At 27.3% G+C, this 23,632-nt stretch overlaps 1 protein-coding gene and 4 pseudogenes across 8 annotated transcripts in view; 3 read left to right on the top strand and 2 right to left on the bottom strand.

The window, feature by feature from the left end:
* The window catches only part of LOC145182799 (DNA helicase MCM9-like), a 169,116-nt gene that overhangs the window by 18,601 nt on the left and 126,883 nt on the right, over positions 1 to 23,632 (bottom strand). For 2 of the 7 annotated variants that reach the window (XM_090084636.1, XM_090084638.1), the window contains exons 8-17: positions 17,840 to 17,942; positions 17,737 to 17,764; positions 17,547 to 17,620; positions 16,622 to 16,709; positions 15,601 to 15,729; positions 15,436 to 15,477; positions 8,011 to 8,100; positions 7,595 to 7,678; positions 5,575 to 5,664; positions 5,343 to 5,447 (exon numbers count right to left, since the gene is read on the bottom strand). In XM_090084636.1, the coding sequence (XP_089940762.1) occupies positions 5,343 to 5,447; positions 5,575 to 5,664; positions 7,595 to 7,678; positions 8,011 to 8,100; positions 15,436 to 15,477; positions 15,601 to 15,729; positions 16,622 to 16,709; positions 17,547 to 17,620; positions 17,737 to 17,764; positions 17,840 to 17,942 (833 nt within the window). Of the gene's footprint in view, positions 1 to 5,342; positions 5,448 to 5,574; positions 5,665 to 7,054; positions 7,119 to 7,594; positions 7,679 to 8,010; positions 8,101 to 15,435; positions 15,478 to 15,600; positions 15,730 to 16,621; positions 16,710 to 17,529; positions 17,621 to 17,736; positions 17,765 to 17,839; positions 17,943 to 23,632 lie in introns of those variants that run through there. The other 5 variants (XR_016451642.1, XR_016451643.1, XR_016451645.1 and 2 more) reach the window with 5 other exon arrangements.
* Positions 1,489 to 4,159, bottom strand: LOC149889625 (uncharacterized; annotated as a pseudogene). The gene has a single exon (XR_016451649.1). The product of XR_016451649.1 is annotated as an uncharacterized LOC149889625 (transcript).
* Positions 12,310 to 14,506, top strand: LOC149889626 (uncharacterized; annotated as a pseudogene).
* Positions 18,303 to 20,553, top strand: LOC145195119 (uncharacterized; annotated as a pseudogene).
* Positions 20,640 to 21,502, top strand: LOC149889627 (uncharacterized; annotated as a pseudogene).

Consider the following 23,632-nt stretch of genomic DNA (forward strand, 5'->3'; position numbering starts at 1 on the left):
AACAAGATATTGAGACATGGTGCCACAATAATTGATCAAGCTATATTGCCTATTGGTCAATTATCGGAAGAGGCGGCTGAGGCTCGAAACAAGCACTTCCGTGATTATAGACAGAATTTCTCGAGGAAATTTTCAAGAGAAATTTGTAATAGGGATATCATAAACAGACTTCTGTTAAGTTCCGATCCTTTGTTGAGCAGTGTCAGAACCCTGCTAGCACACAACGTTGAAAAAACGTTGAAATAACGTTGATCGACGTTGATCAACGTTGTTACAACGTTGTTTCAACGTTGTTTCAACGTTGTGTGCTTGCTGGGAAAGAGGCTCAAGAATAAAAGAAATGCTATTTCCAGTGAGGCATTAGAGTTCTTGCAACTAGAAACATTGAACGAACTACAGCAATATGAAGAGGAGGCATCTAGCGAAAATGAATCAGACTAATGTTTATTTTTTATCGTTTTTTAAGTATATTTTTTTATTTTATGTTGTTTTTACCTTTATAGTAGGGTTTATTTCACCTTTATAGTATGTGTATTTGTATATTTCCTTTTGTTTAAATTGTTTGTATTTGCATCATTTTTTTAAAACATTTTTACTCTTAAGGCATTTAATGTTTTAATTGAAGTTTAACAGTTTATATTGTTGTTTAGTTTTTTTTTTTATTTTTTTATTTTTAAACTTCTTTTTGTATGGTTTATATGCAAAACTGTGTTTTGAGTAAAAAAAAACCTGCACAATCATTTTAAATATTATATTATGATTTCAAACTGCTTTTAATTGTTTATCTAATTGTTAAAAGCCATAAAATAATTTTGATCAACTTTTTACCATAAATACTCCACTGTGCGACGTCGGAAAAAGATGGCCTCGACTATCCAATAAAAATATTTTTAAAAGTATTTTTCTGAACAGCGATACATAAAATGAGTATGACAGAGAACTTTGCTATTAATCAAGAGGATTATTCTATTTTGCTTGAAGATATTGATAACAAAATTGAAATAGTTGTGGATGATTTTATTGAGATAGATCTTGAAGAGTTAGCGGAATTGTTATCAGAGGATTTTGAATTGGAGCTCATACCACCAGCAATTCCTTTAGAGAAGCTGATTGCAGAAGAAGAAACCAAAATGCTGAAAAAAACAGAAGAACGCTTAATAACTAAATTTACCTGTACGAAATGTCACAATAAATGTCTTAGAAAATCGAATTTTAAAAAGTATGAAAAGAAATGTTAGATTGGTACAAAAGTTGTGTTTATACTCACATGTTGTGGAACTCAACGTCTTAACTGGTGCTATTTTATATTTGCGAACACTCCTAGATTATGAAAATATTTCAATAACTCTTAATTTTGATTTTAGAAATTATTCAAAACTATAAATTGTTGTAATTTACTATTGAACTTCCATGTAGAAGAATGCAAGTTGTCTTTATTACATTTATTACATATACTGGTGTAAGAAAATGTGCACAGTTAAAAAATGGCTAGTTAAAGGTAATGGATGATTGACTTTCTTTACTCTTTAACCTGGACTCCATTATAGGCAAGTTAGTATGGTAGATGGTACTAAAATCACAACAGACTTCTGACCATATTAATGAACAATCTTTATGTCTAATAACTTTAAAGTTTTCAACTGTATGGCCTTCTTTCGTTTCAAATATTCCAATATCCTCATTTGATGTGCTTCGAAAATTTTTAAAATCAGAAAATTTACTTCTGATTAGAAAAAAAGATAGTGGAAGTCATTATTACCTTTACAGATGTTCATGCATGAAATGTTGGAGAATATAATATTAACAGATTGAAGATTTAGTTGGTCTGGAAGAGATTTGTCAATATTAATGGATAATGGCACTTCACGATATAAAACAATTAGTCTCCACATGCCATTTGATTGGCGATAACTATTGATCTTAACTATTACAAAATAATTTTGTTATTTTCATTGTAACAGTCAAAACCATGTTTTGATGCAAATGCTTTTAACTGTTGATGAATACTTATCACATGTACTTTTTTATTTCTTCCAACTCTTGTGAGTGTGCTATATACATAACAGGTTTCTGTGTGTTCAGAAAAAGTGAAGAATTTATCATTCCTCTCAACTTCAAAGCCTTTTTTTGATTTTAAATCTAACCTGCATAAAACCATATAAAATGATTTGCATAAATATTCAGGATGAACTTTTTGATAGTCTGAGGTTGTATCCAGCTTGTAAAAGCTAAGAATTGCTTGTTTATAGATAACAACAGGTTTTATTTGATAGTGACTATCCTGCTTTATTATGCAGCCACACTTTCTACATAAATGTTTTAAATATTCCTCATGAAGACTCATTATTTATCCAGTAACGAGATAATAGATAGGAATATAAGATTACTTCTTTTGATATATCTAGAAAAGGTAAAAAATAAGGCTGTACATCACTTGTAGAAGGCTCAAGAATATGCAACGAAAGGTATGGTCTTACCATCTTTATTATCATATGTTGTTACTATTAGTAACAACAATAATAATAAAAATAATAAGATCATTATAAATTAAAGTAGCTTTACATGACTGACTGTTTAAAAATGTTTTATCAAAAATGCTTATTAAAAATATATACTTAATATTTCTTTCCAACTTCTGAAATCAATAGTTTTTTATGAACTTCAACCCTTTCATACTCCAATTATTTTCCCATAACTAACATAACCCATAAAAAATTATCTACAACATGACAGTGGTACTATTCTCCTTTATAAAATAATATTGTTTTCAATCGGTTAGTTTATTTCGGTTTGTTTATTTTGTTAGTTTATTTTGTTGTTATAAAACAACCCAGCGCATGAAAGGGTTAAGATGCTTTTAGTTATAATACATTTAGACAAAATGCGATTTAGGTATCGAAAATAAGAAAATTTATAACTAGGACGAAAAAAAAAAATCACAAATTCAAGAGAAAAAAAAGCGAGGCAAATAAGTTCGACATTTCCGACAAAAATAAGAAATACTCTCTGATTTGAACCTTAAAGTAGGAAGCATAATCTGAGAGTGGGGTGAAAAGAACACTAAAAATATCTTTTTCGACCTTTAAACTAACTTTCAATTTAACAAGGAAAATTTGTTTCATTTTACTCTAGTAAACCATACATAGCCTTTTTGCAAAAGACTAATTTTAGACGTCAAAGTTTAAACACAGTTAAGTTTTTATTAAGCAAAGTTCATAGCTCAAATCAACCTTTTTCAGATTTGTGAACTATTCTTGATTAATTTTTTTGTCTTTTATAACCATAAGCTTCAGTAAATGCATAATTATAATGGATTTACTGATAGAGGTTTTTTGACGGAAATTTGACGGATAGAAGTCGGAATATCTGTATTATGAATTTAGAAAATTGACGGTAACACGCATAGTTTTTGGCTAATTGGCGGCACCTTTGATATATAACAATGCGTTGAACATCCATCTATTAATACGCCCTTGGTGCAACCTATTGTTTTTTTTGCGAACCATGCTCATTGCGCATTGTTACAAATCTTTTGTTTTAAACAATAGAAATTAAATTATATTAAAGTCTGTCGGATTCGTCGAAAATTTTTGGTCTCGTCTAACCAGTCACATCAACTTCCTTTTATTTATTCAAGATAACAGCAATAGAATCAGGTTTTAAGCTTAATTTTATATAGCAAGATATTCTTAATATTTTAAGAAATAACGCTGATGATAATATAGAAATTGAGATCATTTACTTAATTACTTTAGTACTTGTATGACTAGAGATATAATAAATAATAGAAAACGTCAACTAGTTTTGTAGCTACCTAAAGGACAATGGTTTCATGTCCAGGGAACTACTCCATCTAATATATTTCTTCTAGTATATGAATATTATAGAATTTTCTATTTTTATGTTTAACAACAAATATATACAGTTAAGGATAAATAACTTATACATAAAATGAATGTAAATACAATAAAGAAAAAAATAATTTGTCACAGTTTTAAAGAATTTAGCAAAGCCAATTTATGGCAAACCGCAAGAGTAACTAAGTATTTAATTTTAGCATAACATGATTTACCAGCTATATATAAACAAAATTTTATTTGACAAAAAAAAAAGGGTTATGTGCCTTTTATGATGAAACAATATATGAAATATGCTTTATTTATCTATGCTTTTTTATATTTCGCTATACTTTTTTAGTCATTTTAAAATTATCCTTACAGATCTATTTTATTATTGACGGAACTTTGTTTACTTAAAAAAAGTTCCCAAATTTACAAATGTTTATCTTGAAAAATTGAAATGAAATGAAAATTTGTTCGTGCCGACAACTAAGTTCCTTTACCTTAGTGTAATTTGTTTAATAATATATCAACGCGTGAAGTAGTTACTTTATCCTGAACAGTCTTATTAAACAAATGCTATAAAAGTTTAAACTGATACCACGTGATCAGAGTTTCTGTTTTAAATCTGTGGGCAGCCATTTTAGGAGTTTTTTTTGTTTACGGGTGAAAATTTAGAATTTGTCGGAAACTCACATGGCTCGCTGATTTCTGCGGCCTCTTTGATGTAAAACAATTGGTTGCACGTCCATCTCTTATAGGTCCATGGGGACACATTCTATTTATTTCCATGCTCAAGTCCAGAAAGAAAAATAAGAGTATACTCCTATTACTCTTTTCAGTGTTTTCCATAAATGTAAATTGTCTACATTTAAATTTAGCTGCTTGAAGCTTCAAATGCTTCAAACTTTACCAATGTTAATATTGATAGGAACTTTTTACAGCTTTTGAACAGAATTTTTGATGGCTTTCAAACTTAAGTAGTATTTAAAATTAGTCTAAAGACTAAGTGCAGGTCGCTTTTAACTGATATCAATGAAGAGTCAGACGAAAGCAAAATTTCAAAATTCATTTGACATATATGTATGTCAAATGAATTTTGAAATTATGCAACATAGACACAAAAAGTAAAAAAAAAAAAAAAAATAGAAAATACACATTTAATGGGATTTAATTATTTCCAATCAACGATTATATAGTTTATTTTGATGAGTTGCAACTGACTTGTAAAAATGTAACGGCAATCAATGTATGCTAGTAATGATATTTTTGTTTTAATAAAATGCTAAAGTTTAGTCATGTTTTACTTTCCTTTGTTTTCAAATTGAAAAATGAAAGAATATCAAGCAATCTTTTTAAAAATCTTTGGTCTAATGAAGCTTATCCCAGATTATAATTCCTTTAACTCACTGAATGGATGACAATATTTAAAAATGAATAACAAAAGTATGTATCTTGCTTTAATCTTAATAAAAATAAGTTATAACAAAAGAAAAATCTTACAGCAGAATTGAGTAATTGGTCTATCTTTTTAATATAGTTTGCTGAATTTTCAACCTTCAATTTGTATTCTTCCATTTTCTGACGATCACGTTGCTGAACAATACACTAAGAAGAATCACAACTCATTAAAATGAACAAAATAAAAACAACTGCCTACAGGTAATATAATTTACATTAACTTTATGGTGAAAACTTCAGAAACAGCTGAAAATATTTAAAAATGTACACTTACATCAATAACAATATCATGATACTTGAGTCGAGAAGCCCACTTAATCCTGAGATCAAGATAATTAATCTTCTGCAAGTACTTTAATATTATCTATGAAAGAGAACAGGACATTAGTTTGATAATTCCGAAGAAAATAAAAGACAAACAGCTTTGCGTTTCAATAGCCTTAGGTCAATAATCTATTTGGATGAGAAAAACAGGTATTAAATCCATGCTATAAAAGGAATTAATCATGATTTTACCGCAGCATCTTGTGTTTTGAATTATCTTAAAACGTCTTTACGGTTTATGTATAGCCATCATAAAATTAACTTTGAACACACAACAGAAAAGAAATACTTCGTTGATGAACTATGCCAAAGTTAAAAAAGTAACTGCACTTTGCTTTTCTTAAAGTAAATAGGGCATTTATGCTTTCAGTTGATTTAGCCAATACATGACTAAAGTGAGCTATAGGGTTAAGATAGTCTTGTATGCCTATAATATTTCTGCTTTGTAGCGGTCATTGTAACAGATGACAGAATGTACTGTATTTTTAAATGAATATAAAAAAAAAAAAAAAAAAAAGCACTAGTAGCAATATTAGTTTGACTCCAATGTTATGATATTTCGATGATGACACCGAATTCAAACTTTTTTTAGTGAAGAACTTCATTATCGCTTTTTATTTTTTTTTCATTTTCATAGGTTTTCAATCTACATTTTACATATTAAAAGAATAGCATTAGAGTTTACAATAAACAATTTTGGGTCCCTTTTCTAGCCAGGATTGAAACCTATCCTCTTTCATTTAATGGTATTTAAAAACCACTGACTCTTGGTCATTTTCAATTTTTCATTTGTGTGAAAGTGAGAGAGAATTAATAGCAAGCAAAAATATTCTTAGCTTAATGATACTTCAACTAGGATTAGATGCATGTTTACACCTTTTTTCATAAAAGATCATTAAGCTTATAGAAAAATTTAGAAAACCTAGATTTTTGTAATGAAAGCTTTATAAACAAAGAAGAAAAAAAGAAATTTGTACACTTGCAAAAAAATGTTGTCAACAAATAACTCATATTTATAAATGCTTTAGCTAAACTCAAAGAAAAACAAAATTAACATAATCTCCAATAATTTAAAGCCAAAACTTGAAAGATGCAGAAAGCAGTCAGCAGCAAAGCAGTCAAAGCACAGTGATTGCATGTAAGGCTACAGATTGGTATTCAAATAAAAATATTTTAAGTATGAGGATGCTATTCATACAAGTGTTGGGCATTTTTACTGCCCCTATAAAGTGTTTTGATAACTTAACAACCCCAAATGCATGAGTAGGCAAGCATTTAGACAAAAAGAATTGTAGTATTTGCTGTTTCCAGCCTAATCCCTAGACCTTATTTCTATAAAAAAAAACCCAGTGTGACGTTGTTAAAATGCAGTTTCTGAAGAGAAATCCAAAAACTGTGGAATGTAGCTCACTCTCAATGGGGTGAATTACCTGTTTTTAGATCAAGAAAACTGTTGACATTTTTGAACAGATTAAAACTCTTTTTCTTTGTTTCCTGTAAAGAAAATAAGGCTTGATAAAATGTGTCAATACTATGATTTAGAATTTATCAAACGCTTTGATTAAAAACTTCAACTGAAATTGAGAAATTAAAAATCTTATTGAAAACTAAAAAGCTATTTAAAACGTTTGCATTTTATTTACACTTTTTAAATAAATTCCTAATCATGTGAACACAAGTGTTTATACTACTGACCATTTTATCGTAAACCCGAACTAAAGGATTTCACTTATTCATTCAGCAATCACAGTATGTATAAAAAAAAAATTTAATCAGAAATATATACTGATTCTAAAATTACAACTGAAGAGTGCTTCTAAAAACTTTAATATTTTAAAATAGACTAAAATATTTTAAAATGTATTTTATAGTAATTTTAACTGATAATAAAACATTTCATCAGTAACATAAAGGGAAAAAAAAATCATAGAGTAATTTAAAATACAAAAAACTGTTTTGTAAACTCAAACCTCTTCATTGGCATTAGCTTTGTGCAGCATCCAAACTATATTCTCATAGCCAATATAGCAAGATTCTTTCCTTTGCATCCAGCTCTTAATAATCACAAGGAACATTTTAACATGCATAAAAACGTTTGATAAATATATAACTTAGGAATAGGAATAAAATTGCATAGAACTAACTAGAAAGAACTCAATTTTCAAAAATTTCATTTGTTTTTGTAAAACAAAATTTATTGGCTTTATACTTAAGAATGAACATCACAACAATAACTTGCCACATATTAGTTGCCTCATTTTATTACAAAAACTATTGAGTTAAAACACTTGTTATTGTGTATGATTAAATTGGTTAATTAACAGTATATACATAGCAGTACCAATTATATTCTGCTAACTAAATTAGATTTTATAATCATACAAACCGTTGAAGTTAGCAAATTTTGAACATCAGTCCATTTTTGTAGATTTACTCTAGGGGGCAGAACAGCCCATTCAAATTGTTTGTTGGTAATCTAAAATATAAAGTTCAAATACAAAAACATAATTCCTTTTGCCATCATAGTAAAGTTTTAAAATAACTTTTTCTAAACTGAATTGAATTTTATTACATAAACTTGAAAATCATAACAAAAACACAAAATATTATTAAGTTCATGTTGTAAGTGACTGAAAAAAAGAGCAACTTTTTGTTTCTACAAAAACAAAAATTTGTGAAAACATCAAATTTATAACACCCTATATAAATGAGGCACTAACTACTTTACCATCAGAGAGCTTGGAAGCAGATGAACTTTCTTAATTTTAAATGAAATATTGGAAATATTAGCTTTATTGTTAATTTCTGATGCAAATGTATTCATCTGGCCAAAGGACAGAAGAGGGTGTCCCAAAACAAACAGTTTTTTTTAAGTTTCAAAGTACTCTCTACTGAAATCCGTTTTATAGGCTCAAAATGATTTTTTAGAGTTCTATAACGACTAGAAGTGATGAATATAACTTCTGAGTTTTACTATTTTGACTCATTCTCTACCAAAAACATTAGTTTTCTACTTAAATTTGCACAGAGAATGTAGTGTATAAGAAACCTCAATCTCAAGTGTACAGTTACACTTACAAACAACACAATTTGCTCTGCACCAGCACAATATATTTTAATGAGATAAATATTATAGTAATACCTATGTAATTACCTATGTATTTTTTATGTAAATAATTTTTCCTGAAGACTAGTTTTTTTATATGTTTAGTATATCTTGTGAAAAGCAGGCTACAATCAGGAGTAAGAACACAAGTGCCTCCCTGCTGCTGCTGTAAATTTGTTCTAGAGTGTTATATAATATCTAACTGATTATTTTAAATAGAATAGATCAGATAGTAAATGGGTAGAACATCTAATAAAAAAAATGGGACTGAAAAAGATCACATGAGAAGTTTTTTAAAAGTTGCAATATACCTATAAAGTACCAACTGAGAGATTAACCTCAAAGGTAGCTTCTGTCTAGTGGTGATATTTTAAGATGATATCAATTTATCTTCCGTAAATCACAGCTACAAATCCAGTTCTACTAATGTTGGTTGAAAGTTAAAATCAAAATCCAAGGATCTTGTCTAAAAAAATGGTGTTTGTACAGATTCAAAAAACCCTTGCTTAATGAAATTGTCTTCTCTGAACTGAAATCTATAATAAAGATAAAAGTTTATGTAATTTGGACTGGCAAAAGAATTATTTAAAGAATAGCTCTGTTCTTCACATAGTATCAAAGCAATCAAATAAGTTTTTGACAAATCCAACTACTGCCATGGTACTTCCATATTGAATGATTATAGAATACCAGATTTCAATTACTGAAATGCCAGATTTCAATTTCCATCAAATGGGTACTGCAGCTAAAAGATCCAACTCTCGATTGCAACTTGTTATGTTTCATGGTTCTTGAAAAGTTTTTTTAAGGTTCCAGACTCCCTACAATGGTGTGAAAGCTTTCCAGACAGCCTATGCTTTGAGAAATGTCATTAAGAAGATAGAAAATGCTTTGCTTCTGAGCATGAAATGCCATACCTAGTACTTAACTCCTTAGCTTTGTACATTGTCCTTGGGGGATGTAAACTCTGCTTTAGCTTGAAGGGTCAGAGGAATTTCAACATTATAAACCTTCAAATATACAAAATGGAGAGACCACAGAGCTACCTGGGTTGAATTCTGAGCAAAACTACCTTCTCTTCAAACATTTCAACACATTGAGGACAGATATAAAAGAATAAATAAATAATAGCCTCAATACTGTTGATGCTCTTAACCAACCTCAAAAACCTGATGTTAATGAGAAAGGAAAATTAAGATTTTTTTGTTGCTACAATGAAAATCACCTCTAAAATTTCTTCCTTGTAGTTAGAAAATCTAGAAAAGGAGTTTAGAAACTATTGAAAAATTTTATATTTTTTGTCTAATTTTTCACCACAATAAAGTCTTGGATTTACTAACAAATATTAGTTTTGATTTGTATTTTCAGATTTATAAATGTAAATTAATAAGGTTAAATAGCGGCAATAACAATTACAGATGATTTATACACATCTTATTGTTTTGTAATTTCCAATTTAAAAGAAAAACCACAATGAGAGTGAGCTTAACACTATTTTCTATTGAGAATGAGTCAGCTAAACCATAAAACATAGATTTTCTATCTATAACTTCCAGTCATAATAGAATCCTAAAACATTTTTTAAGGACTAATTTGGAACCCAAAGAATGAGAATCAATAGAAAGCTTTTTTGGTTTCAGTTTTGGGACACTCAAGCATTATTAATATTTTTTAGGATAAAAAATTATTCCAAATAACATTTTTCAAGGTTTTTCCACTTTTTATGTTTATGTGCCTTACTTTTTTATTTGATCTGTGCTTAGGGATGGCAATCCCGGGATTCCGTGCAAATTTTTGATCCCGTAATCCTGGGATTTTTCACAAAAATTTCCCGGGATTTCGGGAATGTAATAAAAGGAAAATAAAGATAAATAGGGATTAAGTTATTAACTTATTTGTACATTATAAAGTGTCTAGTAAATATAATCTTTGGTAAAATATTTGTTTCATAGCTGTATTCTCTTTGCAATGATTTAATTTAATTTCAAATTTTCGGCTTCTTTTTAATTCCAAATCGTCACAGAATTAAAGAGTTCTATCTGCTTTTTTCATATTAAAAGAATTTATTAATAAAAGTTTTAATTAACAATTTCTAATAATAAAAAACAAAAAATTTAAAATATTTATAAATAATACTATCGGTTTAATTATGAAACATAAATAATAAAAGAGTCATAATTTAAATTATAAAAAATGACAGGAATAAAAACATATTAACTAAGAAAAATTGAATTCAATAGCACAAATCTGATATGGAGACACTTTTTAAGAGGAACAGATGAAACAGCCATGTGCAAAGTTATTACATGCAAAAAAATATTGAAAATTGCTGGTGGTTCAACAAAAGGTCTACATTCCCATTTACTGTCTAAACACAAACTTAAATTAACAATGCAATCGCAAGCACCAAATTTATCCATGAGAGCTTCAAATTTGAAAGATTTAGAAGAAGAACCTCAAAATAAAAAGCTGAAAATCTCGAACTTTTTTTCAACAACATTGAAAAAAGAGGAAAATTTGTCTGAAGTGTTGGCATGTATGGCAGCAAAAGATGGTATATCATTTAGTACAATTTGTAATTCCATTGATATACGAGCCGGGTTAGTTGCACGAGGATATAAAAATGTCCCTAAATCGCATAATACTATCAAAAAAAAGGTGTTAGACTACTACGAGCAGATTAAAAAGCAAGAGGCTCTAAATTTTCCTTAACACTTGATGAGTGAACTTCTTTTGGAAACTGTAGATATATGAATGTAAATGTACATGAGTTGAAAAGCTATTGGAACTTAGGTTTGATTCGCATTTTAGGGTCTATGCCAGCAGAAAAGTGCGTTTTACTTCTAAAAGAAAGACTCCACAGCTTTAAAATAAACCTTGAGGATGATATCATTGGTATTACAACTGATGGTGCAAGCATTATGAAGAAACTTGGAAAAATTCTAAAAATTAATCAACAATTATGCTTTGCTCACGCTCTACAACTGGCAGTTATATCAGTTCTTTACAAAAAAAGACGCCAGTCACTCGGAAGTTGATGAAAGTTTAGATGATGAAAACACTGTTTTTGAAAATTTAGAAAACAACGAAGATGATAATTATAAAAGTGACCATGTTTATGAAGAGGAAGATTGTACTCGAGATTCGAACGATTCATTGTTAACTAAAGAAACATCTGAGTAAAAATTGAGTTTGGAAAGGTCATCCATTTAATCATGGATTGCAAAACCCGATGGAGCAGTTTGTTGCTTATGTTTGAAAGATTTGACAAGTTAGAATATTGTGTTAAAAAGGCATTTCTAGATTTAGAATTGGATTCCAATTTTGATGATTCAATTAAGATGAACGAAAACAAATATGAAACTGCATCAGATTTAGTGGTACTTTTGACTCCCATTAAAGCAACTGTGGAGGCACTTTGTCGACAAGACACAACTTTAATTACAGCTGAAATTGCATTAGAGTTTATGTTGTCCTAAATAAAAATTGCATTAGAGTTTATGTTGTCCAAAAGACGCTTTATCAGGTTTATTATAATTTTTTTATTTTGGGCACTTGTACCAAATACAAGTTGTCTCTCCTCTCCACCACCAAAAATGAGAAAGACTTTATCTTCTTCTTCAAAAAGAGGTATTAAAAAAGATGAGTTAGAAGAATATAAAATAATTGATAATTTAAACTTTGGAGAAATTGAAAAATACTTATCTAATGATAATGATTTGATTACATACAAGCAAAACAATTCAATTTTCATCCAATCTAAAGTATTCAATTGTGGAGTTCCACTATTTTTGCTGATAATTAATCAAAGTTTGTTGTTCGAAGCATTTCATTTTGGTTCAAAATGTACTATTAAACCTCTGTCAAATAACAAAATCACTTCTCTTTGTACAAAGTCATCTTTAAACGAAGCCCTTAGATATCTGAAAATTAAGGATAAGGATCATAAAATTCAAATAATTCTTGAGCATCTAAATGTAATGGGAGATCATTATGTTGGTTGTGCTGCTAATTCTGCTGATATAGTAATGAGAGCTTTTGAATATTTTGCAACAAGTCGTTCCACCTACCATAGATTATGTTATGATTATCAGTTGCCAAGTATTCAAACTTTGACACACATAACTTCAAAAATAAACTCTCAGGATGATTTAACTTTTTTAATTTCTGTGTTATCGAACATAGATGAAAAAAAAAGAAATTGTGTTTTATTGATAGATGAAGTTTATGTAAAAGCAGCATTATTATATCAAAGTGGAAATATTTTTGGAAATGCTGTTAATGATCCAGAGAAATTAGCTACTACTGTACTTTTGTTTTTTGGTCAAAAGTCTTTATGGTGGACCTGAATTTTTAGCAAGAGTTTTACCAGTTAGTAATCTGACTTCAGATTTCCAACTAGAACAATGCAAATTAATTGTAGACACCATAGAAGCTTCTATGTGTAATGGTAAAGTAATTGCAATTATTACAGATGGAAATAAAGTTAACAAAAGCTTCTTTTCTAAATTCAAAACAGTAGAGGGAAAACCTTGGTTATGTCAAAATGGTTCTTATACTTTATATGACTATGTTCATCTTTTGAAGTGCATAAGAAACAATTGGCTAACAGAAAAACTAGGTCAGCTGCAGTTTATTCATAATGAAATAACTCACATTGCAAATTGGAGAGATTTAATTAACTTATATACACTTGAAAAAAACCAGTTAGTAAAGTTATCCAGATTGACTGAAACATCAATAAATCCTAAACCAATAGAACAACAAAAAGTAAGCACTTGTTTACAAATATTTAGTAAAGAGACAGTTGCAGCTCTAAAAACTATAAATAGAACAAGAAAGTGTCAAGGGTACTATTATTTTTTTGGAGTTAATTATAGAATTTTGGAAAATAGTGAATATTAAATGTCCAGGTGCCAATGCTAGATTTAGGGACGAGTCGCGTAATGTAATCAGATCTTCAGATGACATTAATTTAAAAAAGTTGCTCGCTGTTGCAACAATGGCTGAAAATATGAAACCAGCATCTGATAAACGTGTTCGCCAGCTTACGAGAGATACAAGCAATGCTCTTTCACATACTTGTCGTGGCCTAGTTGATTTGTCTTGTCATCTTTTATCAAGTGGAAATGAATATGTTATTTTAGGTTGGTTTTCTAGTGATCCAATTGAAAAATGCTTTGGAAAACTAAGGTAAGGCTCTGGTGGTACTTACTTTATAACAGCTAAATCAGTTATCAAAAAAGTACGTATTCAACATGCTAAGCTGGTGCTACAACTGAATATTGATGTAGAAGGAAATGATGGCCATGACTGTCTTTTATGTCTTGAAGATTTAAATGATAGGGAAATTGATATAATTTACAATTTAGCAGATCTAGAAGATACTATAAATATAGACATTTTATATGCTATTGTCTATATTGCTGGTTATGTTCAAAAGTGTTCTACTGAAGAAAATGATGAAGATACAACTACATATTATGAAAAATATGGAACTTATTTGAATACTTTAAATAGAGGAGGATTAACTATTCCATCAGATACTCTATCTCAGTGGTCCTTATTTTGCTACATATTTTTTTCTTTATTAGATAAAAGAGTTTGCCGAACATTTCTTATACGACAGTTTGCATTTATTGCAGAGTTGTACAGTTTTTCTATTGCAAAGAAACAATGCCAAACATTAGCAAACATTTTTTAAAAGAACTTTGCATTACTTCACACTCCCAAAAGTAATAAAGAAACTAAACTAAAAGAAATCAAGCTTATGTAAAATTTTTTTTTCATGTTTGGAAAAAAAATAATTTGGTTTACTATTGGTGTATTTTTCTCATTACTTATTACTTCTTATATATTGTATATATAAAATTTTGATTTAAAATGTTTTTATTCATTTTAATAAACAATTTAAGCTTATAAAAAAGTTGTTAATTTAACGTCAAAAAACTAATTTTATGATAATGCATCAAAAAAATGCAAGTAGAATGTTTACTAATTATATATTTAGTCTTAGCAAAGCTATAAAACATTTTTCTATTTTACTAAACCCCCATATTTTTTTAAAATCGGCCTTCAGTCAAAAAAAATCGTGCACGGTGTCGAGGCCTTCTATAAAAAAGGCCATGATTTAAGTGCATAATTATACAGATCTCTTAGTCACTAGATATGTGAATAAAAAGAAAAATCAGTGTGAACCACAATAATTTCTTTTATCTTTTATCATACATATTATCAGATTTATTTTTGTAAATGATTGTTTTTCACACTTTCACTACTTTTTTGGTTTTTGGACATGAAGGAGATCACAGATAGGCTTTTTTCTTATAATTCTTTTTGTAACATTTAATCACAAAATATTCTTAACGAAAAATGCATTAAAAACTTTTAAAGTTTACAGACCAAATAAAAAATAATTGAGCTGATGCTATGAAGATTAAGTGACAACCAAATCAAAGAAAAAAAATCATCTTGAAACTCTGTGCACACATGATAGTTATATGTACTCTCTAAACCATTCTGAAAATTTGCTAATGGCTAACTAACAAATTTCTAAACTTATGTGGAATCTTGAAATGGAGAAATTATTATTTTGCATTAATTTTAATAAAGATTTTAAGTATAGTAAAGTATAAATGTACTATCAAATGTAATTGGCAAAATAATAAACATTTAATCAGCTGTAGAATAAGGAACAAATATTACTTCAACAGTTTTCCTGATTGTTTCTGGGTAAAATTCTGAATTCTACAAAAGTAAGTTAAGTATAATTAATAAAGAACCTATAAAAGTTAAAAACAAAAAACTTAAAAAAGAAAACAGAAACCTCATCACAAAACTGTTTAAAATAACAATTCATATTTTAATTACCTTGTCATAATAGTATAATGAACAGTAGCTAAAAGTAGTCATCAATGGTTTCATTACAACAGTTCTTTTATATGAAATACTCTTTGAAGTTGTGTTTTCATTAAAACTTTTCAACTTTTTAGCTTCTTCCTAAATTTAATAGATAATTTTACTTTGATGTTTTTCATATTTCACAAAAAAAATATCTTTACCTAAATGCACACAGAAAGCAATTTAAAGAACAAAATAAACAAATAGTTTATCAGTCAGAAAAGATGAATTAAAAGATGATCAGTTATGAAGTAATGGCAATTTTAAAGAGTTAAAATGAAAATGAAAAAAAAGGAACAAGCAGGACTTAAAGTGTAGGAGTTTTTCAAGTATTTTAAAAGAACAAAGCTTTATTACAATCTTTATACAAAGAATAGACATGATAAAGTAGTTAAAGAAGGCATTTTTTTTAGAAAAATTTTTTAAGGAATTTTTTTTTGGTGAATATAATCAGTTATCATATTTTTTGTTAAACTTTGTGAAATCTGAAAGTAGTATCTTACTCAGTACCTGACTTCAAAATTTCAACTTTCACAATAAAATTATATTAAGTACAAAAGTAGTAACAAATGCAACAACATCAAAGAACTTAAGGTTAACTTTGATTGTAACAATTAACAATATTCTATTCAAGGAATCTTATTTGGCAGTATTTGCACAAAATATGAAACCAATAACAAATTGCAAACTGATAAAAAAGTTCATTGCTTAGTTGTTTACATCAATAAATGTAAACAACTTACTAAACTTATGTGTTTCATACCACAAGTAGCCTTTATAAACTGGTATTTTTCTATTTTTATACAAATTTTAAAAAAGCCAGTGACAAATCCAGGAAAATGTTTTAAACTTTGTTAAAAAAAAAAGGACTTTCAACTTATGCAGCACTAAATAGAATAAAGTTGTTAATTTTCTTGGCTGGTAAAATAAAAAAGATTTAAAATGTAAATGTAAAACTTTAAAATTTGTTAAAATTAATTTCAAAATTTACCTCTAACTTAAGCTGCATTTTTATCAAACTAATTTCCTCATTTACATAGGAATTAAGATCAGCTAATTCTATTTCACTTCCATATTCACTAAAAAGCAACAACAAACCTTTTGCCATCAAAAAATTATTAGCATGCTTACCATAAATTCTATTTTAAGGGTACAAATTTATCAATGTCCTGGTTTATGTGAAAGAATCAACTAAACATTTTTGATGGAAAAATTAACTAAAACCAACTAAAGTACATTAATTAAAATTTCTATTTTTGTTAAAATACAATATTAACCAAAAATCGATTTGAAAAATTGAAACAAAAGAGACAGAAATTAAATTACATGTACTGTTTTTGTCTTTAGTAGTTTAGTTATTGGAATTTTTTACTTAGATGTCTTTCATACATTAATTTAAATAATGAACTGAAAAAGAGTTATCTGTTTTAAACAAGATACTTGTTAAAATCAGTGAAAACTGTCCTGATTTCAAAAACGAAAATATCATGTCTTATGATATAAAGTTTATGGTAAGCCTAATAATAAAAATCTATATTACATTGATCTTTCAAAATTAATGCAAAATTTTCTTTTTTATTGTTAAAAATGCTTAAGTAAAGTAGCATTGCAAAAAAGAAAAACACAATCTCCATTATTGAAAATTTTTGAAGTTTTGTACAAACTTGTATAAATTTTTTAGATACTTATATCACTAACAAAAACATCTGACTTAAAACATTTGATGATCATGATTAGTCACTCTGTTAATACAACCAACTTCACATTTTATTCTTCCCTCATCAATTACTTTTTGCTCATATTTTTTTTGTATTCATTAAATCAGTTCTGTTAAACAATTATCTGTATTAGTTAAATAAAATTGAAAATATATTAGTAACTTTTTAAATTAAATTTTACAAATCAAAGATCCTAACATCAACCACTTGGATAAACCTTCAACTTTCTTAGAAACATCACCTTCTAAGCTTAGTACTTCATATCGTAATATCTATAATATTATAAGTTAAATAACAATAACAAACTAAAAGAGAATAAATTACATAAACAAAGAAAAACAATCTTTAAACTGAAACAAAGAAACAAGAAACAAAAATATACACTTGCCGCAGCTTCTTCTATTAATTTTGCAAATCTAAATGAAGATGGTTTTACTTATCAATTATTTACAAATTTATGATCTTTCTTTACTCAATAATAAAGTGCTCACATATAAAAATCCTCAAGTTTTTTCCATGCTTTTGAGTGACGTAAGTAAAGTATATATATGTTTAGAGCTGATGATGTTTGTTGAATTTCAGCATAAAGCAAATCTATTACAAATAAATAATTTTTAAAAACAATGTTTTAGTAACAACTATAATAAATAAATATAAGAAACCTTTATAATTTGACTTTAAAATGTTGTCTTTTCTATGTAATAAATACAGTACATTTCAATGTAGTGTCTATTGTTAACAAAATTTTATTCCCAAAAGAAGATGGACAAAACAGGCTTATATACTTATACTTAAGTACTTTCAAACTTTTTGAAAAAAGAAAAAAAAACACCATAATCCATTTAATATAAAAATGGAATAAAAAAAAAAAAAAATCAAAGATAACACAAAAAAAATGAAAAATGAAAAAAATAATTTATTATTTTGCTAGATTTCATTTATTTCTCAAAAATCATGCATTTGTTAGATAACCAACCAACTTCTGAAACATTTTTACCATTCACTTTTCAAGATCAACTTTATTACCTTTACGGAAATTTTCGATGGAATCCCATGGGAATTCCTTGGAAAATCCATGAAATTCCATGGGTAAACCATGGTTTTTTGTAACTTGTAAGTTGTAACTTGACTAAATAATATTTTTTGCATTCGTTTTAATTGGGTTGATTTGCGTATAAATCCTTATACTTTTACTTTATTATTTTATTTAAATTACTACATTATGAGCAGACAGGTTTGATTGGCAATATAAATGATGTTGTTCATTCATATCATTTGTTATATTGTTTTTATATGCATTTAATATTTTTAAAGATAATTCAATTTGAATTTCAAAAGCTGTCTAATTCAAATGGCAAATTGTGTACAAATTAACCATAAAAGATATGAGTTATTTTTGGGATGCAACTTATAATGATATTCTAAGAACAACAAAGTGGAGAAGGAAAACATCGGTAATGTTTTAAAAATATTAGAAAGGAATATTAATTAATACAGAAAATTTTACTTTACAGTTAAATGTTAATATATAAAAGCTATGTTTATAAACAATACATTATTATTTATTATAACTGTTTTTATTTGTTTATATTTAAGCGCTCATCTTAAGTAAAAATAAATTTTATTATGAACACACTTTTTTGTTTATTATTTTTTTACATTACTATACTTAACAAATTATGTATTTATCATATTTATGTTTTAAATAGTAAAGTAAAGATATAATAAATTTTTGGTTGTAATAGTGTATGCGTAAGTCTTTTCATTTTAACTTTATCTTTTTATTTTAATTACTACATTATCAGCAGGCAGGTTTGACTGGCAATCTTAATAATGATGTACATCATGCAGAGAGCTTAGATGAAGAAGTTTTTTTTTTTTTTTTTAAATTAGAATTTAAAAGTAATATTATATTTATTCTATGCAAATGTTACTAACACGCAGGTAACATTTGTATATGTAATAATTTGTGCATAAATCTTTTTATTTTATTTTTATCATATTATTTAAATTATTAAATTATAAGCAGGAAATTTTGACTGACAATATGAATGATGTTTTAGACTATGCAGATAGCTCGGGTGAAGAAGAGGTAAGAATCTTATAACTATTTTTATAAATGATGATATAATGATTGCTACTTTTTTCTATATAAATGTTATCCGCATGCTGGCAACATTTAAATAGAACATTTAAAAAGTTGAGTTGATGCCTAATTTTAAAGTAAGTTATAATAGATAATAATTATAAGTGTAAATAAATTAGTATATAACAAAAATTAAATAGTATGTATATATTAATTTTATCTAGATTGGTGAAGTGGACAATGACGTTAATTTTGATGAAAACAGTAATGAATATAGTGTGAATGATAATATATTTAACAATCCTTTGTACGAAGAAAAAATTTTACCTGATTCTTCAATTACAGTTGGCGGTGCAATAGCACTTATAATGGCCTTTGTTTTGCGGCATAACTTGACAAAACTTGCTTTGGATGATTTGCTTAGCCTATTGCGTATTTTTATACCTCATTTACTGTTACCAAAAATTAGATATTTGTTTAATAAAATATTTGGTGTTTGCCAAGGCGAATTGGAACAACATTTCTATTGTAATAAATGCTATACATGTACTTATTTGTGTACCACTATAAGTGATTTTGATGTTTTTCCAGTTGGTGAAGTTGATGTACAATGTAGTTTGAACAGAGATTTTTTTTCTTGTGCTGCCACTTGAACATCAGTTACATGAAATGTTAGAAAATAGTTATTTATTTGATCTTATTCAGTATCATTTTGATCATGTTAAAAATAATGCCGACAACTATGAGGACATTTATGATGGATCTTCATATAAATCTATTGCAGAATTGCAACAGACAATAAATATGTCATTAACATGGAATTGCAATGGAGCAAGTGTTTTCAGATCATCTTTAAAAAGTATTTGGCCTTTGAAATGTGTAATTAATGAATTGCCTTTTAACATTTGAAGGAAGCATATGTTATTAACTGGTTTATGGTTTGGTGCTAAGCCTAAAATAAATACTTTTTTTAAGGTGTTTGAAGAGGAATGTTCAAAATTAGCAAATACAGGTTTTTTGTGGTTTAGTAAGGCTCAGAATAAACATATAGTAAGCAAAGTTTATTGTTTAGTATGTTCTTGTGATTCTGCTGCAAGGTGTGTTTTGCAAAATATTTAACTGGTTGTTATTTTATTTTTTATTTGTTTTACATGGTGTTTTACCACAAGTTTACTATAACCATTTTTTGTTACTAGTGGAAAGTATTTACATATTGTCAAGCGAAAGTATTAGTCATGCAGACCTAGATCGAGCTGAAAATCAATTGCATGTGTTTGTGTCTGATTTTAGTACTATGTATGCCATTGATTATATGACTTACAATATTCATTTGTTACAGCATATTTCTTCTACTGTTCGTGAGTGGGGTCAATCTTGGGGCATTTCTAACTTTATGTTTGAAAACAGCAATGGTTTTTTGTTGCACCTTTTTAAAGGTACACAAAATGTATCATTTCAGATATGTCGTACTTTTACTCTATACAGAAATTTGCCAATTATAGGTGCCAAATATTTAAATACTGTTCCAGAATCCGTTTTGAAGTTTTTTGATCAATGTTTATCTAGAACAAATACATCAGGTAAAACTGTTAGCATTACAGAAAATGTAAAACTCTTTGGTGCACCAAAGTATAAGTTTCTAACCAATGCTGAAAAATGAGCTTTAGAGACAATTTTATCTAATGTAGTTCCAGATCAGTTAGCTTTTTTCGAAAGAGCAATTGTCAATGGCCAAATGGTGCTAAGTCAGCAGTATATTAGGAGTTGTAGTAGAATTAATTACTGCGTAGTTGTAAGAGATAATATACTGTGTCTTGTTAGGTCATTTGTTATTGTTAACAATGAATTTTTTTTATTCATGATTAAACTCACTAGAGGGAGATGTGCATTTCTATCTCGTAATGCTATATCTAGACATATTATGACAACTACTGGTTCCAACAGTAATACTTTGGTTGCCATGCTTGCTAATGAAATTCAGCAAAAGTGTTTACTTTTACCTTTAAATCTATTTTCTCATGTAACATCGTATGTGTGCTTTCTACCCAATCAATGGGAAATCAACTAATTAGTTCTTTGCATTTGGTTTAATTTGGTTGTATAAATCTGTTGTTTTATTTATTTGAATTTTAATTATGTTTGTTTTTATTATGCATCATGTATCATATTCTAGCTTTTGTTAGTTTTATTTAAAAGTTTGAGGCTTGTGGAATTTATAACTATGTTATAACTATTTCAATTTTTTGTTTTCATTATTATTGTATTATTCATAATGTACCAATTTCTCTATAATCATTTTCTTTAACTATGAAATCTGTTATAATTATTAATAATGTAAGTAATATTGATATCATTTATTTGCATTCAATAATGTATATTGTTCTGCACAGTGCTGTGCCAAGTAGTTGTTGATCTAACATCCGCCACCCCCTGGTTAGTTTTGGGCCCTAACCCTACACTATGTGTTGAAAGTCTTCTTCGACTTGGTACCTTTTTCTGTGAGGCACCTCATTTATGTTTAAGAGCAAAGGAAAAAGTAGTTTTACTTTGCTCTTAAACATAAAAAAAATAATTTGGCAAAAAGAAAAATTTTTATTTAATAAAGTCGTTATTTTAAGTTATCAATTTCTAGTAAAATGCATAGGCAACATTGTTTAAGTTTTTTTTTTTTTAATGCAATTTTTGGGTTACTAATAAATTAAATGAATTAATTTTATTAAATTATATTATATTAAATTATATTATGTTAAATTATAAAATAAATTATAAAATAAATTATAAAATAAATTATAAAATAAATTATAAAATAAATTATAAAATAAATTATAAAATAAATTATAAAATAAATTATAAAATAAATTATAAAATAAATTATAAAATAAATTATAAAATAAATTATAAAATAAATTATAAAATAAATTATAAAATAAATTATAAAATAAATTATAAAATAAATTATAAAATAAATTATAAAATAAATTATAAAATAAATTATAAAATAAATTATAAAATAAATTATAAAATAAATTATAAAATAAATTATAAAATAAATTATAAAATAAATTATAAAATAAATTATAAAATAAATTATAAAATAAATTATAAAATAAATTAAATGAAATAAACTAAATCAGTTTATTTTATTAACTTTTTTAAATTAATCTAACACAAAATTGAAAGTTTAATTATGTAACTGGTTGTTTTTAGTAAAGTGCTAGTTAGTTTTGTAAAAATTGCTTTAATTTTTTTTTTATGTGTAATTAGTGTTTCAACAATTTTTTTATTTTATAGTTATTGTTACAAAAATATACTAATTCTTGACTTGAGGATGAGTTACGCTTTAGTGTTTTGGGTTAACAGCCAGCAAACTTCAATTGTGCCTTCAATTGCTGTTAGTGATAAGCAAATGCTTACTGACAATAAAGAATAGGTAAGATTAAATGAATGGATGAAAAAAGAAAGATACCTCCAGAAGGGTGGTCTTCACACGATGGGCGTGTTCTTTCAATCAGTGGTAATTTTCATTAGAGATGCTTTTTTCAATCAGTGGTAATTTTCATTAGAGATGCTTTCAATCAGTGGTAATTTTCATTAGAGATGCTTTTGAAATCATATGGTCCATTATTCAATCAATAAAAACTAGTTTTCCTGTACTAAAGGACACATACACTCCTAAACTATTAAAGGAACATCTTGTTATTTAATTGCTGCTGTTTAATTTTTTGGTTCAAGTGTTGTACCTGATTTCTGCAGCACATGGATTTCAAAGTTTTGAAGGAAAAATTTCAAATTTCCTTTTATCTTAGCAAATTACCTTATTCCAAAATAATTATAATTTGACCAAGAACTATTTTCAGGAAATTCAGCCATGACAACCAATTTTTTTAAAAACATTCTTTATTTTAAAGATACTTTAACATTTGCTGTACTTTTTATAAAAAAAAATATTAAATTATTTTTTTGACTACTAGAGTTTTGTAGTGTTGCTTCTTACTTTCCTGAGTATTGAGCTACTCTCATTTTAATAATAAAAAGTTCACTGTGGTTAGAAAACTGCTTTCATTTCTTATTATACCATTATTATCTTGATGCATATATATGATTTTTGAATGAAATTGTTTGGGGTTGTTGTTGTGTTTGTTTGGGCTTATAACAATGGGCTACTAACAGGCCCCACCCCATTACTATATAGGCTGGT

This window comes from Hydra viridissima, unplaced genomic scaffold, assembly GCF_058129835.1.
Source record: "Hydra viridissima isolate aposymbiotic clone 2 unplaced genomic scaffold, HvirCarnegie_v1 scaffold_4, whole genome shotgun sequence".
Lineage (NCBI taxonomy): Eukaryota > Metazoa > Cnidaria > Hydrozoa > Anthoathecata > Hydridae > Hydra > Hydra viridissima.